This window comes from Salvelinus sp. IW2-2015, linkage group LG4q.1:29, assembly GCF_002910315.2.
Source record: "Salvelinus sp. IW2-2015 linkage group LG4q.1:29, ASM291031v2, whole genome shotgun sequence".
In the NCBI taxonomy this organism is placed as follows: Eukaryota; Metazoa; Chordata; class Actinopteri; order Salmoniformes; family Salmonidae; genus Salvelinus; species Salvelinus sp. IW2-2015.
In genome coordinates, this window is record NC_036842.1 from 7,479,176 (window position 1) to 7,496,293 (window position 17,118).

Here is a 17,118-nt window from a genome sequence, read left to right on the forward strand (position 1 = left end):
GCACCCACCAACACATCCGAACCAAACACAGTCTGAACACATCCACAAACCTGAACATTTCTGAACACATCCACAACCCTGAACATTCTAACACATCCACAACCCTGAACATTCTGAACACATCCACAACCCTGAACATTCTGAACACATCCACAACCCTGAACATTCTGAACACACCACAACCGAACTTAATCATAATACTGAACACATCCACAACCCTGAACATTCTGAACACATCCACAACACCTGAACATTCTGAACACATCCACAACCCTGAACATCTGAACACATCCACAACCCTGAACATTCTGAACACATCCACAACCCCTGAACATTCTGAACACATCCACAACCCCTGAACATTCTGAACACATCCACAAACCCTGAACATTCTGAACACATCCACAACTCTGAACAGTCTGAACACACCCCAGAACCTTCTGAACACATCCACAACCCTGAACATTCTGAACACCATCCACAACCACTGAACATTCTGAACACATCCACAACCCTGAACAGTCTGAACACATCCACAACCCAGAACAGTCTGAACACATCCACAACCCAGAACCTTCTGAACACATCCACAACTCTGAACAGTCTGAACACACCCCAGAACCTTCTGAACACATCCACAACCCTGAACAGTCTGAACACATCCACAACCCAGAACCTTCTGAACACATCCACAACCCTGAACAGTCTGAACACATCCACAAACCAGAACCTTCTGAACACATCCACAACCCTGAAACTTCTGAACACATCCACAGCCCAGAACCTTCTGAACACATCCACAACCCTGAACATTCTGAACACATCCACAACCCTGAACAGTCTGAACACATCCACAACCCAGAACAGTCTGAAACATCCACAACCCTGAACATTTCTGAACACAACCCAGAACCTTCTGAACACATCCACAACCCTGAACAGTCTGAACACAACACAACCCAGAACCTTCTGAACACATCCACAACCCTGAACCTTCTGAACACATCCACAACCCTGAACCTTCTGAACACATCCACAACTTGAACATTCTGAACACATCCACAACCCTGAACATTCTGAACAATCCACAACCCTGAACATTCTGAACACATCCACAACTCTGAACAGTCTGAACACAATCCAAAACCCTGAACATTCTGAACACATCCACAACCAGAACATTCTGAACACATCCACAACTCTGAACAGTCTGAACACATCCACAACCAGAACATTCTGAACACATCCACAACCCAGAACATTCTGAACACATCCACAACTCTGAACAGTCTGAACACATCCACAACCCTGAACATTCTGAACACATCCACAACCCAGAACATTCTGAACACATCCACAACTCTGAACAGTCTGAACACATCCACAACCCAGAACATTCTGAACACATCCACAACCCAGAACATTCTGAACACATCCACAACTCTGAACAGTCTGAACACATCCACAACCCTGAACATTCTGAACACATCTACAACCCTGAACATTCTGAACACATCCACAACCCAGAACATTCTGAAACACATCCCACAACCCAGAACATTCTGAAACACATCCACAACCCAGAACTTCTGAACACATCACAACCAGAGAACATTCTGAACACATCCACAACCCAGAACATTCTGAACACATCCACAACCCTGAACATTCTGAACACATCCACATCCACAACCCAGAACACACAGAACCCAGCACTCTGTCAAGAACAGGGACAGCATTCTGCACTTGACTAGGGCTGAATTAAGATTAACGCAAGCCACTCAAACTTTTACATAAATCTGCTATTGACGTCAATGTATGATTGGGCCATCATTGTAAAAAGCACCAGTCAAAAACGACAGTATATAAGCCTATAAAAGCCATGTCCACCATTTGACAGGATTCTGACATATCTGTTAAAATAATCCATATGATAAAAAAGATATATATTTTAACTATGAATATATCCATATTACACTCCATCTGGGTAAAACGTATAGGGTTCTGTCTTAAAATGGAGAATGTATGAAGACGTATTGATCTCTGCTGGCGTCCATCCTGTATAGACAGACGCTAGACGTACAGTTCACCCTGTTTCTCCCATCAAACCTACACATTATATACAGGTAACTGCCAAAATAACGGAAACACCAACATAAAGTGTCTTAGTAGGGCGTTGGGCCACCAGAACAGCTTCAATGCACCTACTGGAAGGACGCGAAACCATTCTTCCACAAGAAGTTTCTATAATTTTGGCAGTTACCTGTAGGTTGAATGTAAACATCCTCAATCAAATCTCCCTGAGGGAAGATGTCTGAGCTCACCTCCAACGGAGAGGCTTTCATCTTTAGTGGTGGCAAACATACGATAGACGCTTCCTGTCCTCTCTCCTTTCCTCTCTCCTTTTCTACTCTCGTCCCCTTCTCTCGTCTCTTCTTGTCACTCCTCTCTCCCTTCTCTTTCCTCCTCCTACTCTCCCCCAACGGCTTGGAATAACTACCTTACTGCATAAGAAGTAACCAAACCACAGAAATTGGAACTGAGATTAGAGAAACACATCGATGTTGATGTAGAATAGAGAGATCGAGAGAGAGAGAGAGAGAGATAGAGAGAAAGAGGTAGACGGAGGGAGAGAGAGGGGTACACTCACCTGGTCTTCAGTCAGTACGATCAGGCGGGTTACTATAATGTTCACAACGTTTCCTAGGCTGGCATCACGGTACAGTTTGGCAACCTGACCTCCAGAAAATAAGTAAAAGACACAAAGTCAGACAAACTGAGTCCACGTGTCACGATGCTTGATCAGTATTTTGATCACACATACTGGGGGGGGGGGGGGGGGGGGTAGAAGAACAGCCATCACACATTCAGCTCACGCTGCGGTTTCAATGTCTGTTTTCAGTAAGAGAGAACAAACAAAATGCTAACCAAAGGGAGAAACACTTCGAATAACATTGTTCATGCACTAATGCTCGACATCGGCGTGTTTCCAATATCAGTAGGCTAGGGACTCATCTCAATGTCTTTCCTCCAACCCTTCACCCGTATTGATGTGAAAGAACTGGACAGGTGCAAGTGAGTCCTAACTGCTTTCACCCATCCTGTAACCTCAAACTAGTGTACATGTAGGGGGAAGAGATGAGGAGAGGAAGCCAAGTTAGACCGTTGATATTAACCCCTTCTGAGATTGACCCAAACTTTATTATCAGTTTTTTGTGTTGTTGTCAGACAAAACAACACTAATCGAAGCAAAAAGCAGGATCAAACTTACAATATTCATCACAGACAGGATGTAATGCTCGATGTCTTTGCGGCCATGGTAACCAACCATCATCTTATCAGCTACCACCAGGGTCTCTACGAAACGTTCCGTGCTGAGTGACCGCCTCTGTCTGTGGCCCCCCCCGGGCAGGGTGCTGTTGGACCCAGGGGCTGCGGTGGGAGAGGACGAGGGAGAGGAGGTTGGAGAGGTTGGGGAAGGAGTGCTATGTTGGCAGGGGCTCGCGTTTTTTGTGAGGTCTAGGAAGGAAGGAGAGGTAGTTTGAGAAAAAAAGATTAGCAACTGAGTGAGAAAAGTTGATGATATGCTGTGGGAAGAAACAAAATCTTTGGGTGATTATAGGCAATGGTTTATCTGATGATCATCTCCTTGGGGTATTTGAACTTTTTTTAAAAGACAGGTAGAATGTGATACTGTTCACCTCAGTAGAAACATTCAAGGGAGACTAGAACTACTGATGATTTGATAACAAATAATGAGTTCAACATTTATTTTAAAATGTCAACATAAAAAAAATGAGCCACTAAATTAAAACACAATGATACAATCAGATTTAGCCCATTGTGAAGGCATAGCCAGAGCAGAGCCAGGGGAGAGTTGGAGATAGAATTGCAGACATGTTGGGAATCTGGCCCTTTGAACCTTGCAGCTGAAGGCTTGCCTTCCTTTATGGCCCAGATGCTCTGGGGAAGGGCTATAAGATAGAACGTGTCAGGGCACGTCAGCTTCCTGCCGATGACAGCCTTCGCTGCTACTTATAAGACTTTGGTCCAAATACCTACACATCCACCTGGTTCCCCTCTAATCCCTATCCCACCACATCTCACAGGACACCGCTCTGATGAGAGCCAGAGTATGTGAATTGTCCACGTCTGGAGGAAACCCGTCACCATACCGACAGTGAAGCATGGTGGCATCATGCTGTGAGGATGTTTTTCAGCGGCGGGGACTGGGAGACTAGTCAGGATCGAGGTAAAGATGAACGGAGAAAAGTACAGAGCTATCCTTGATGAAAACCTGCTCCAGAGGGCTCAGGACCGGGGCGAAGGTTCATCTTCCAAAAGGACAACGACCCTAAGGACACAGCCAAGACAACGCAGGAGTGGCTTCGGGACAAGTCTCTGAATGTCCTTCAGTGGACCAGCCAGAGGCCGGACTTGAACTCGATCGAACATCTCTGGAGAGACCTGAAAATAGCTGTGCAGCAACACTCCCCATCCAACCTGACAGAGCTTGAGAGGATCTGCAGAGAAGAATGGGAGAAACTCCCCAAATACAGATGTGCCAAGATTGTAGCGTCATACCCAAGATGACTCAAGGCTGTAATCGCTGCCAAAGGTGGTTCAACAAAGTACTGAGTAAAGGGTCTGAATACTTATGTAAATGTGATATTTTATAAATAAAAAATTTGCTAACATGTATAAAAACCTGTTTTTGCTTTGTCATTATGGGGTATTGTGTGTAGATTGATGAGGGGGGGAAACAATGTAATCCATTTTAGAATAAGGCTGTAATGTAACAAAATGTGGAAAAAGCCAAGGGGTCTGAATACTTTCCGAATGCACTGTACACCAAGCTGAGGGGAGGCCAGAATGGTCCACCCCAACAGCAGCACGGTCACATCCACCGGCACCTGAGCCTAGAACCAAACCAGCACTTCCTCTGGACCGCTATGAATAACTGCACATTTATGTTACTCACCCAGCTCAGAGTCAATCCAGACGGAGGGCAGTGGAGAGCATGGAAGAGGAACGGGGAAGGGAAGGGAGGAGAGGAGAAAAGAGAAGAAGAGAAGAGGACACTTCACCAACCTGAGATGCCACAGCCGAACTCGTGTTGGTTGGGTTGCTGCTGTGGCGAGGGAATGGAAGACTTTTTATAAATAACATGCTGCTGTCCTTCTCCCTGGTCCCATTGGCTGGAAGTGGTGGACGATATATTCTTGAATGGCTCTATTAAATACTGCTCTTCTTCTGTGGTAATAACACCGTGCTTGTTGACAAACAAGAACATCGAGAGAGACAGGTTATAAGCGAACAAGGCAAACAACATTACAACGCACACACACATAAACACAACAATTGAATTGATCTTATTGTAGTTTTAAAATAATTACGTAAACCCCTTTTATCATAGAAAATGTCGGACAATTTTGTGAAAAGTAATTCCGACTCCTACCAGCCTAAATGGTCTTACAGTGAACCATTTATGCCGTTTATGTGAAATGACCTTTGACAAATAACCCCTATCATTTTCATTATAGTCATCAAAATATTGTTTTACTAATGAGTATTATCAACCAGGGTGAATGCTTTTTTCAGCACAACCACAATCATCTGTGAAATGATAGGCACTCCGAGTCAGGGCTAAGCAGCTAATGGTGTGTTCCAGCCTTAGTCACGTAACATTGCAGGCTACAACACATAGAACAACTAACTCACAGCTCAGCTCTGCTCTCCTCTGTGTGTTGCACTGCAGTCAGACGTGAAAACACCCCACACTCTGAAGCAATTTGATAAATCATGTTATAACAACCAATTACACCTAGAACAACGCAGTAATTACTGGGACTGGAACCAAAGTACACAGCTCTCTGCCCTTGAACACCCCCTTTGTAACATAAATTGAAAAAGTACTTCAGAATGTGTTTATAAAAAACATTGGCACGCTGCATCACTCAGTAAAAACCCACAATGAAACCAATTAACCAAATATGACAACCTGGCACACGCCGGCAAGAAACCAATATTTGATAAAAGCCTAGCAGAGTGCGATGTCAAGATGTCTGGCAATTTACGAGATTAAACTACAGATACATTTCAGTTTTGTCCATTTTTGGTACTATTAAAACGGTATGAGGCGAAACAGACCTAATACTAATTCAATTTATGATACTGGAGCTGTGGGGCTGCCAGTATGTTTGGCCGCAACAATGGCAATACATGTTTTTCTCCAAATGATTGCGATTGGCACAGAGGAACAGGGCTTTCTCCTTGTTCTGAGACCTTTCAAAGTAAATGAGGGGGGATAAGAGTTTTTCCAATCGCTTCCAACAGTGAGTTTTAACGAAGACAGTCTGGCCAGTCCGTCAGTCTAAGATCAACAGCCTGAGGACCAATACCTCAGCTTTGATGATTAGCCGCTACGTTAAAGCAACACATTCGCTTTCTTTCTTATTTCGCTGGAGAAACTCCAGTTCAAACCCCCCTAGTCTGACCCCTAACCTCCTAACATACACTTCTCATAGATCTGACACTATCAGATGAGTCCTAACCCAGGGCGGTGTTGAGCTATATTGCCCACCTACACTCACCCAACCCCTTCAGAACTACAAGAAATGCCTAGGGGTTCATTAGTGGCTAGGGGTTGATTTGGGACTGGGTACTAGTTTATCTGAGGAAACCGGAACCTAAAGAGAAGTTTTAGGTGTACCCAAAACAAGATTTGGCTTTGACAGTTTAGTAAGCAAACAGAAAGACAGCACTGCATGCTGATCTGTCACAGTCCATTGAGAAGGATATATATTAGGTTCGCTATGGTGAGCTGGCTGGTTGGCTGGCTTGTTGGCTAGCTAACGATTGGATGGATTTTTGGTTCTTTATAGCGGGTGGACTGGCTGGCTGGATGTTTGGTTCTTTATAGTAGGTGGACTGGCTGGCTGGCTGGTTGGCTGGTTGGTTCTTTATAGTGGGTGGCACTGAGGCTGGCTGCTGGTTGGTTCTTTATAGTGGTGAGACTGGCTGGCTGGCTGGCTGGTTTGGTTCTTTATAGTGGGTGGGCTGGCTGGCTGGCTGGATGTTTGGTTCTTTATAGAGGTGGACTGGCTGGCTGGCTGTTTCTTTATAGTGGGTGAGCTGGCTGGCTGGCTGGTTCTTTACATAGTGGGTGGACTGGCTGGCTGCTGGCTGGTTGGTTGGTTGGTTCTTTATAGTGGGTGGACTGGCTGGCTGGCTGGCTGGTTGGTTCTTTTATAGTGGGTGACTGGCTGGCTGGATGTTTGGTTCTTTATAGTAGGTGGACTGGCTGGCTGGCTGGTTGGCTGGTTGGTTTTTATAGTGGGTGGACTGGCTGGCTGGCTGGTTGGTTCTTTATAGTGGGTGGACTGCTGGCTGGCTGGCTGGTTGGTTCTTTATAGTGGGTGGACTGGCTGGCTGGCTGGATGTTTGGTTCTTTATAGCAGGTGGACTGGCTGGCTGGCTGGTTGGTTCTTTATAGTGGGTGGACTGGCTGCTGGCTGGCTTGGTTGGTTCTTTATAGTGGGTGGACTGGCTGGCTGGCTGGATTTTTGGTTCTTTATAGGGGTGGGACTGGCTGGCTGGATGTTTGGTTCTTTATAGTAGGTGGACTGGCTGGCTGGCTGGTTGGCTGTGTTGGTTCTTTATAGTGGGTGGATGGCTGGCTGGCTGGGTTGGTTCTTTATAGTGGGTGGACTGGCTGGGCTGGCTGGCGTTGGTTGGTTCTTTATAGTGGGTGGACTGGTGGCTGGCTGGATGTTTGGTTTTTATAGGCAGGTGGACTGGCTGGCTGGCTGTTCTTTATAGTGGGTGGACTGGCTGGCTGGCTGGCTGTTGGTTGGTTGGTTCTTTATAGTGGGTGGACTGGCTGGCTGGCTGGCTGGTTGGTTCTTTATAGTGGGTGGACTGGCTGGCTGGCTGGTTGGTTCTTTATAGTGGGTGGACTGGCTGGCTGGCTGGCTGGCTGTTGGTTGGTTCTTTATAGTGGGTGGACTGGCTGGCTGGCTGGTTGTTCTTTATAGTGGGTGGACTGGCTGGCTGGCTGGCTGGTTGGGTTCTTTATAGTGGGTGGACTGGCTGGCTGGCTGATTGGTTGGTTCTTTATAGTGGGTGGACTGGCTGGCTGGCTGATTGGTTGGTTCTTTATAGTGGGTGGACTGGCTGGCTGGCTGGCTTGGTTTGGTTCTTTATAGTAGGTGGACTGGCTGGCTGGCTGGCTGGTTGGTTGGTTCTTTATAGTGGGTGGACTGGCTGGCTGGCTGGTTGGTTGGTTCTTTATAGTGGGTGGACTGGCTAGCTGGTTGTGACTAAAGCTCTGATGATCCAGTAAAGCAGCCTTTCTTAAAGTATGCGTCGCGACGACATGTTAACGGGGCGTGGCGACATGTCAGAGTAAAAAAATGTATTTCTAGGAACTCAAAGGAGGTCCAAACTTACTGTTTAGAGTTAGAAGAGTAGAATATGCCAGATACAATTTGGGGCGCCCCCATTGATTTTGTTAGTCACTCTCACTCAGATATCATATTAACATGGCATTAGTCATGGCAAAATGTGTAGAATTGAAGGAAATTTGCTTTAAATCTGCTAAGATTTCTCTCCACCCCATGGCAAAATGGGTAGAATTGCAAAGTATTTGCTGTAAAAGAGCAACAACAAAAATGAGCCCCATGGCAAAGTGTTTAGAATTGCAGGAGCCCCCCGGTACTGCTGCTCATTCCGTTCATCAGCTCCGGAGGTCTACGTCACCGGCCTTCTAGGCGTCACTGAACTGGATTCATTACCACCAACCCCGGACTGTCTTGTCTCATGGCAACCCTGTCTCTCCCGGAGAGGTACCGGTCGCATTGCAGAAGGAATCCCTTGCATCTCGCTGGTGCGCCATCAAAGCGCTCCGGGAGGGACAGGGGTATTCCGCGGGCCGGCTCAGATGGGACTGAGGCAGGTCATGGTGTGGGGGCTGGTGCCGCAACTTGTGCTGGAGACTGGAGGGACTGCACATTCCCCTCCAAACGCAGGATAGTTGCCAGCACGCTGTCCATAGAGCTGCCGAGTCTGGAGAGACAGTCCTCGTGAGCGTAGGAGAAGGAGGAATCTGGGCCTCTGCTCCTATTGTGGGGAAAGGGGTCATTTCTCCCCGACCTGCACTCGATCCACAAATAGGCGAGGAGTTGACAAGCCATGGAATTATCCTGCTCCAACCCAGGTAGGAGGCAAGATCTCCCCTCCTTTTCTGTCAACTCAACCAGTGTGTTTTCCCATTAAATTCCCTGAATACCCTATCCCCTCACTCCCGTTAGCTCTGATTGATTCCGGAGCTGCCGGGAATCTTTTAGATAGCGCATTACGCATTTCTTTGGTTCCCCTACAGTCACCCATTCCGGTTCGAGCCCTGGATAATCGTCCAATAGGGACAGGGCTCGTACATCACATCACTGTTCCCATTTCTCTGCTGACCCATGATACTCATTTAGAACAGATCACATTTTTGATTATAGACACCCCCACACACCTCGTTGTTTTAGGTCTCCCTGGTTGAGATGGCATAACCCTGTTATTTCCTAGTCCGAGAGGAGACTGCCGGGTTGGTTGCAGGAGTGTCAGGGGAGGTGTCTCGTGGTGTCTGTCAACACCACTACGGTGGAAAGTCCAGACCACGCCCCTCAAGTGGAGTTACCGAAGGAATACCATAATCTGCACCAGGTTTTCTCTAAGACCCAGGCTACATTCCGGCCTCCTCATCGCCCCTGGGACTGTGCCATTGACCTGCTGTCTGACGCAGCCCTCCCGAGAGGACACGTCTATCCCCTCTCCTATGCGGAGACCGAGGCCATGGAGACCTATGTACAGGAGAGCCTCCAGCAGGGTTTTATCCGCCCCTCTACATCACCAGCCTCCTCAAGCTTCTTTTTTGTTAAAAAGAAAGATTGGGGACAGTGCCCCTACATTGATTATCGAACTCTGAATAAAGCCACCGTCAAGTTCAGTTATCTTTTACCCCTCATCCCAACCATTATCGAACAAATGCACGGGGCGCAGTACTTCACGAAACTGGACTTGAGGAGCGCCTACAATCTGGTGCGCATTTGTGCAGGCGACGAATGGAAAATGACCTTTTCCATGACCACGGGCCATTACGAGTATCTCGTAATGCCTTTTGGCCTGTCTAATGCTGCTTCAGTCATCCAGGCCTTTATTAACGAAGTGTTTTGGGACAGGCTGGGACGGGGCGTAGTGGGATATATAGACAACATTTTGGTCTATTCTGCTGACCGCGCCCAGCATGTCTCGTTAGTCAGGTCTGTGCTGGGAAGACTGTTGGAGCATGATCTTTATGTTAAACAAGAGAACTGTTTGTTTTTCCAGCGGCCCGTGTACTTTTTGGGGTACCTCATATCCACGGAGTGGAGATGGAGGAGCAACGCGTCAGCGCAGTCAGGTCATGGCTCATCCCCAACTCCGTGAAAGCAGTCCAGCGATTCCTGGGGTTCGCCAACTATTTGGTTCATCCAGGGGCTTCAGCACGGTGGTCGCGCCTCTTACCTCCCTGCTGAGAGGAGGTCCCCAGCGGCTTCGTTGGACAGCGCACACTCGTCTCTGTGCGTCGGCACAAGGAACAGGCCGACCACCACCGCAGTGAGGCGCCTGTCTGGCTCTCCACCCAGAACCTGCCCCTCCGCCTGCACTGCCGGAAGCTGAGCCCGCAGTTTGTGGGACCGTTTAAATTCCTGAGGAGGGTTAATGAGGTAACGTACCATTTGCAACTCCCTGCTGATTACCGCATTAACCTGACTTTTCATGTTTCTCTCCTCAGGCCAGTGGTGCCTGGTCCCCTCGCTGAGGCTGGACACAGTGACGCCCGGCCTCCTCCTCTGGAGATCGAGGGAGGTCCGGCGTACTCGGTCCGTGAATTCCTGGATTCGAGGCATCGTGCGGGGCATCTCCAGTACCTCATCGACTGGTAGGGGTACGCACCAGAGAAGCGATGCTGGGTTCCTGCGGTGGACATCCTGGACGCTTCGCTGACCAGGGATTTTCACCATCGGCGCCCAGACCGACCCACACCGCGTCCCTGTGGTCGTCCCCGAGGCCGGTGTCGTCCCGCTGCTGGTGCAGTGCGTCGGGGGGTACTGTCACCGGATCCCCCCGGTACTGCTGCTAATTCCGTTCATCAGCTCCGGAGGTCTACGTCACCGGCCTTCTAGGCGTCACTGAACTGGATTCATTACCACCAACCCCGGATTGTCTTGTCCCATTACGCACACCTGGTTCCCATTCCCCCTGATTAGTATGTTATATATGTGCCCTCTGTTCCCCAATGTCCTTGTCGGTTATTGTTACCATGTCCGTTGGTCCTGTAAGTACCTGTGCTGTTCTATCGGCTTCCATGCTACGTGTATTTGTGCACTTGTTTTACGGGTCTCGTCCCGTGTATTATTTAGAAGTTTACACCTTGCTCTTATGTTTGGGTGGAGAAAAAAAAAAAAGTATTACGTATTCCTGCGCCTGTCTCCAATCACTAACATGACACAATTAAAGTTAAAACTTCAATTTCTTTCTCTGCTGTCAACCAAATCTTGCTTAGGACCCCAAAAGGGATCATGTTTTTATGACCTTGGGTCCCAGGAAAACACAGAATTTCTCAATTTTCCCAGGCTGAAAAAGTCTAAGAACCCCTGCTGTAGAGAGCTTTCCCCATTAGCCTTAACCTACTATGCCCTATCCTAAGCGGCACTGTGCCAGGTGGAAGGAGGCCAACATGCTATTTAGCAAACTCCACTCTGTCTAATCCTGTGACAGTAGAGCTGAGGGTTTGTCTGAGGTAGCCAGACCAAAGAGAAGGCATAGTATTAACTCTCTGTGACTGGTCAATGGGGGCCTCCTGGCCTCCTCACAAAACAGATCCTTAAGTACTCAAAGAATATTCAAACACACTCAAATATCCACAAATACATTCAGACATACTCTAAACAAAAGTCACAGAAACCCATAAAGGGGAGTAGAGTGGTGGTGGGTGTTCTACTTGGAAACAGACAGATCGTGTTGTCCTCTTTTCCATCCCTCCATCACACATTTCAATACCCTGATTGGCTACAGTAGCTTCCTTCCAACACACACCCAAACCAAACACATCAACTCCAGAATCCCATGGTACTCACCAAGCCCTTACAGTTACTGAGTGCTACTCTGGTGGAGCTGTACTGATCCTGCAGGTATCCTACATAGTGGCAGTTCTCCACCATGTCATGTCTCCACTCCAGGCCTTCTCTCCCCCAGTACTCCACTGTGAAATGTTTGGACACCAGCTGGGGGTTGAGGGTCAAGTTTAAGTGAAAGTGCTTTCCGTAAGCAGACAGTCTGTAGAAGACTCGGGTCTGGGCCGGGTCCTGTTCGACGTGGTCGGTTGACTCTGGGCCGACGGTGGTGCTGGTTGGGTCGGCGGTTCGTCTCCTGCGACCGGGCCGGTGGTGTTTCACAGTGTAGCTGAGGAAGTCCCCATTCTCGTCCACCTGCATCGGCACAGTCAGCTGGTAGTGCTGCAGGTAGGACAGGTACTCCACTTTTACAGAAAAGAACAGATGGGGAGAGATGAGCCGTTGGAGGAGGGGTGTACAAGGAGGAAAGAATGAGGAAGAGAAAAATGAACAAAGAATGTGAATCTGAGTAAGAACCTTGATACACTACAGTAAGAAGTGACATATTTAAGACAATGGGGGTCCTCCAGCCATTACAGAATATAACAGGACTACACACTACAGATAGTAGAACTCATAGAATGTAGAATGTCTATGGTGGAACTCAGACAGACAGGACAGACATGACCTCACAGTGTTCCAGAGCTAGCAGGTTGTGCTCTACAGTGGGTTCATCCCTCTAAAATAACAGTCAGGCCAGGGCCACCAGATGTTACAGATGTCTCACTGACTGACCACTGACCATGAGCAGCAACCAAGCATACACCTGCCTCACCGGGAGGACAAATCCGTTTCTCTCAAGGAGAGCAGTTCTAGCACCTTGGCTGCAATCAAGCAAGTTAAGATGTACAATTAAGCAATGAGCAGTCCTACCTTGTGAGTTGTGCGAAATTCTTTGAAATTCAGAGGAAGCCATGACCACCACCAGGCTCAATATCAATATACATGTCAGCGTCTTCCGCAAAATTTCCATCATTCAGAGAAAGGTCTGACATGGGGTTGGGGGGAGGAGGGGTGAGGGGGGTGGTGGTGCTACTGACGGGCTAGGAACACACGATCAGTCCGGCGTGCCTGGCACCATAACAAGCCCATGGTTTGGGTCCTCTGTGGGGGGGAATGTTCTCACTACTTCTTCTTCTCTTCTTGTCTCATCCAGGTCTCATCCAGAGAACGTCTCTGAGACACTCAGATTCCTCCTGAGGGCAGCAGACACTTCCAGACCTCACTGGCGTTTCCCTTGGAGCTCATGTCAGCCACTCATCATGGGAGGTGGTGATGCTAGAATCCATCGGTAGGTCAGTCACTCAGTCAGTCACTTCAAGCACGTCCACAGCAGCAGATCTATAGATCTAGATCTATATTGGAAGCTTGTCTTGACCAATCCATCTGCATACCTGTGAATACATCATTGCATAGTTCAATAAGCATACCTGCTACAAAACAACTAGTCTACACTCTTAGAAAAATCTAGAACCTAAAAGGGTTCTTCAGGTGTCCCTAGGAGAACCCTTTGATAAACCCTTTTGGGTTCCATGTAGAACCCTTTCCACAGAGGGTTATACATGGAACCCAAAAGAGTTCTACCTGGAACCAAAAAGCATTCTACCTGGGGGAAAAAGGGTTCTCGAATCGGGACTGCCAAATAACCCCTTTGGAACCCTTTTTTCTAAGAGTGTACTTACTACATAGGCTAAACTTCTAATCTGCAAATTACAATTAGCCATGGAAAAAAGATGATGCCAAACGACTGCACAGCATATTCACCAACAGTACACTCCATGACAGAAATACCCTCCTCCTGTAGCCTGCTTACCCAGCATGCCATGGTTTGTGGTTAGCAGGATAGCGTTTTTCGTCATGAATCTTGTTCTGGAGGCAGCTCTGCAAAGTGGTCGCTAGCTGGCACGGCCACAAAGTCATACAATCTGATTTTAAACCGAACCTGAACCTTAACCCTAACCACACTGCTAACCTTAACCTTAAATTAAGCACATTTTGTGTTCATTAATATTTTCAATATAGCCCATTTTGACTTCGCAGCTGACTTAACTAACGGGAAATCGCTCAGTTCTGCCTCCAGGGCAAGACTCGTGACAATAAACGTCAACATGCATGTGGATAACGGTGTTTGTGACACCATACCATCTCCACAGCCTAAGGAGAAGTCAGTCTTTCAGATATTCCACAGCAAGTCACAACAACAACACGATGATCAAGTACAAAAGCAGCCTGTGCTTCGATGTCCGCCAGCCTCCTCAGTCAACACAGCACCTGTCTCTATAACAGGTTTAGGCATCTCTCTCCCACTGACTCTCTCTGCAGCCAGGAGCAAATCAAAAGATTAACGTTGCTCTCAGCAAGTCCTCTGTATGTGTGTGCGTGTGTAATAACGCAGAAATAAAGGTGTTATAATAGTGTAACAACACACACATTTATCATTGAACCTATCCATCAATGAATGAATAAATCAATCACTTGTTCTATATTTCAAACCACTTACCGGATATTCTTCAAGAAAGAGAGGGTCACTCACTCACACAGCTCATAAACGGCATGTAATACTTTTAAAACCAAGTCCAGGCGAGGTTCCAAGTTTATGTCCAAGTGAAAACGCGTAAATTCCAGTAATCACCTCTGATCTATCGGATGTGCGTAAAGACAGTATGGGTGGTTATCTGTCTGTGGCTAGAATCCAGTGTTGGAAGCGGCGTGTTGCACCTTCTGTAAGCTCTATATAATGAACATCTAGCGGCACATTTCCAGACAGCAGCGCTACATCTACTTGGCCACTCCGTCTGACCCAGACATTTGGCACCCAGCCCGAATACATCAGACTACACGACCGACCGACCGACTGAAATAAAAAACATTTCACTGCTCCTTTCAAGTTAGTCTAGGAGGATATGTAATTCAACTACAACTGGAATATTCTACCAACAGTTCAACACTGTTCCTATGTTAGGGATTACAAAAAGAGTATGAAAACGCCGGGGATAATTATTGTTAGCTATTGTAGAAATGACAGACACTATCTCGCTCAAGTCATATGGGTTTGTTTGACGCCTTAACACACAGACAGAGACGGACCGTTCTTGCAGATGTGGACCTGTTTTAGTGAGTTACAAATGTAACAGTGCAGAGAAAGTTGGCTTAGACATCAAGCCAGTTTAAAGAGACACGTGATTTTTCTATAAACGCTGGAAGAAATAGTGGATCCAACTTTAACCAACATTTACTCACCAAACACTGTATGTGTAAAGAATTCCAAGTGCCTATTAGGGTTGTACTTTTTCACGTTTCATCTAGTTGTAATTGAGTTAAAATCACAAAATAGGTTTTCCAAAAGATGTACGCTACAATGTGAAAGATAAATCATTGCATTTTCTGTTTAAAAAAAGAAGAAGATGGTTAGCCTACATATTTGAAAGAAAATGGATCTGCGGCGGCTCCGTTAAAAGCGCATGAGAGACACACAGCATTCTCTAGTTGTGTCTATGGAGTGTTGATAGTTACCGTCCTCATCTTCATTGTCAGCGGCAAAGCCCAACGGTGGAGTGTAGAGTAACGTTACAGAGTGCAGACAATAGACTTCGCCTGCGCTGAAATTCCGTAGTAGCCAGATGACTTCTCTCCTCTGTCCATCACTTTTCGGTTTATGCCATTCTCTATATCCCCATGAGAGAGAAAACAGAGGAACATAAATGTCTTAGCAGAAAAGTCTATCCCCAAGAATAACTTTTAAACTAACTCCAAAATAAGGATACCTAATTCATAGCTCAATTGTCCTCTTTAAAATAGACTTGGTGTGTTATCTGAGTTGTTATTTTAGATAACGCAGGTAGTATGCTGCACAATAATAACAAATAGTCTACATCTAGGACAGTGTATGCAACACAGCTAAATTGAGTTGAAGTAGCACCCTTTAATACAGTATACCCGGTCTGGAACCATCGCCAAGTTCTGAGCTGCTTCAAATTGGCAGCTTTTTCAGGCTGGGAGGTTCAGCTGACGTCATTGCAGATGTGCGTATTCTAACATCAGCTGTGCGCATGTTCCGATCTAATATCACGTGCGGGGGGGGGGGGGGGTTGGGGGTACAAATAGGTTGCAGGTACTTCTCTTTTCCAGAACCTATAAGCACAAAGTGTAGCATAATTGACTTTTTTGCCAACTATCACAGTAGAAAAATTTGGCATACTTTAAAGTGTCTATTGCAACGAAGTTATACACAGGTGTAGAAAAACACTATTTTTCTGTGGATGTTTGGTTATTAGGAGACCTAGCTAACATATAGTAGTGAAATTGGTCAACTTTAATAGTCTGCCCTACACCTTGGCCTCTTATGGTATACCATCTATAGTGTACAATATGTACATCTCTACAGGCCAAATTTTTGACAAAGCTAACAATATCCTGCATTTATTCTTGTTATGGAATAATAGATATGGTTTAAATAAACGTATATTGTCTACCTAGTAAAACAATTATTTGCTCCAGTGCTGTTGCTGAAATGCACCGGTGACTAAGTTGGCCTAGAAAAATGAGATGAGTCAAATAAGCAAAGCTGCAATTTTGCAGAATGTAGTGTGTAACCTACTTAAGAAGGAGAATCACTCTGACGATGAACACAGAACTATTTGAAGGATTGTTGCGCCTTCTTGTGTTCAAAAACTATATAGCAACTTTGAGCCATTATCAACTGCAGTAATAAATGATAAAGAACTGTATTTTTCTTAATCTCAGAAACTCATCTTGTCCTTTTTATTTCACCTGTACTTATTGTCTTGTTAATTGTGGTATTTGATGTGGGTTCTCTCATTGTGGGTTTGATTGAATTCCAGGCTAAATTGGAGTTGAAATGTAAAAAAAGACGGCATATGCTGTCTTTGCCACCTTGGCCTGTCTGAGAGGT

The 17,118-nt window shown here is 46.4% G+C and overlaps 1 protein-coding gene across 1 annotated transcript in view; it reads right to left on the reverse strand.

Annotated features, from left to right (window-relative positions):
- The window catches only part of LOC111962822 (A disintegrin and metalloproteinase with thrombospondin motifs 6), a 100,200-nt gene extending 84,020 nt beyond the window's left edge, over positions 1–16,180 (reverse strand). Inside the window, 9 exon segments of the mRNA XM_070443253.1 lie at positions 575–841; positions 967–1,023; positions 1,261–1,589; positions 2,651–2,734; positions 3,272–3,519; positions 5,092–5,272; positions 12,171–12,571; positions 13,080–13,600; positions 15,720–16,180. Of these exon segments, the coding sequence (XP_070299354.1) occupies positions 575–841; positions 967–1,023; positions 1,261–1,589; positions 2,651–2,734; positions 3,272–3,519; positions 5,092–5,272; positions 12,171–12,571; positions 13,080–13,182 (1,670 nt within the window). The 5' untranslated portion in view covers positions 13,183–13,600; positions 15,720–16,180.
- Positions 16,181–17,118: the final 938 nt, after the last annotated feature.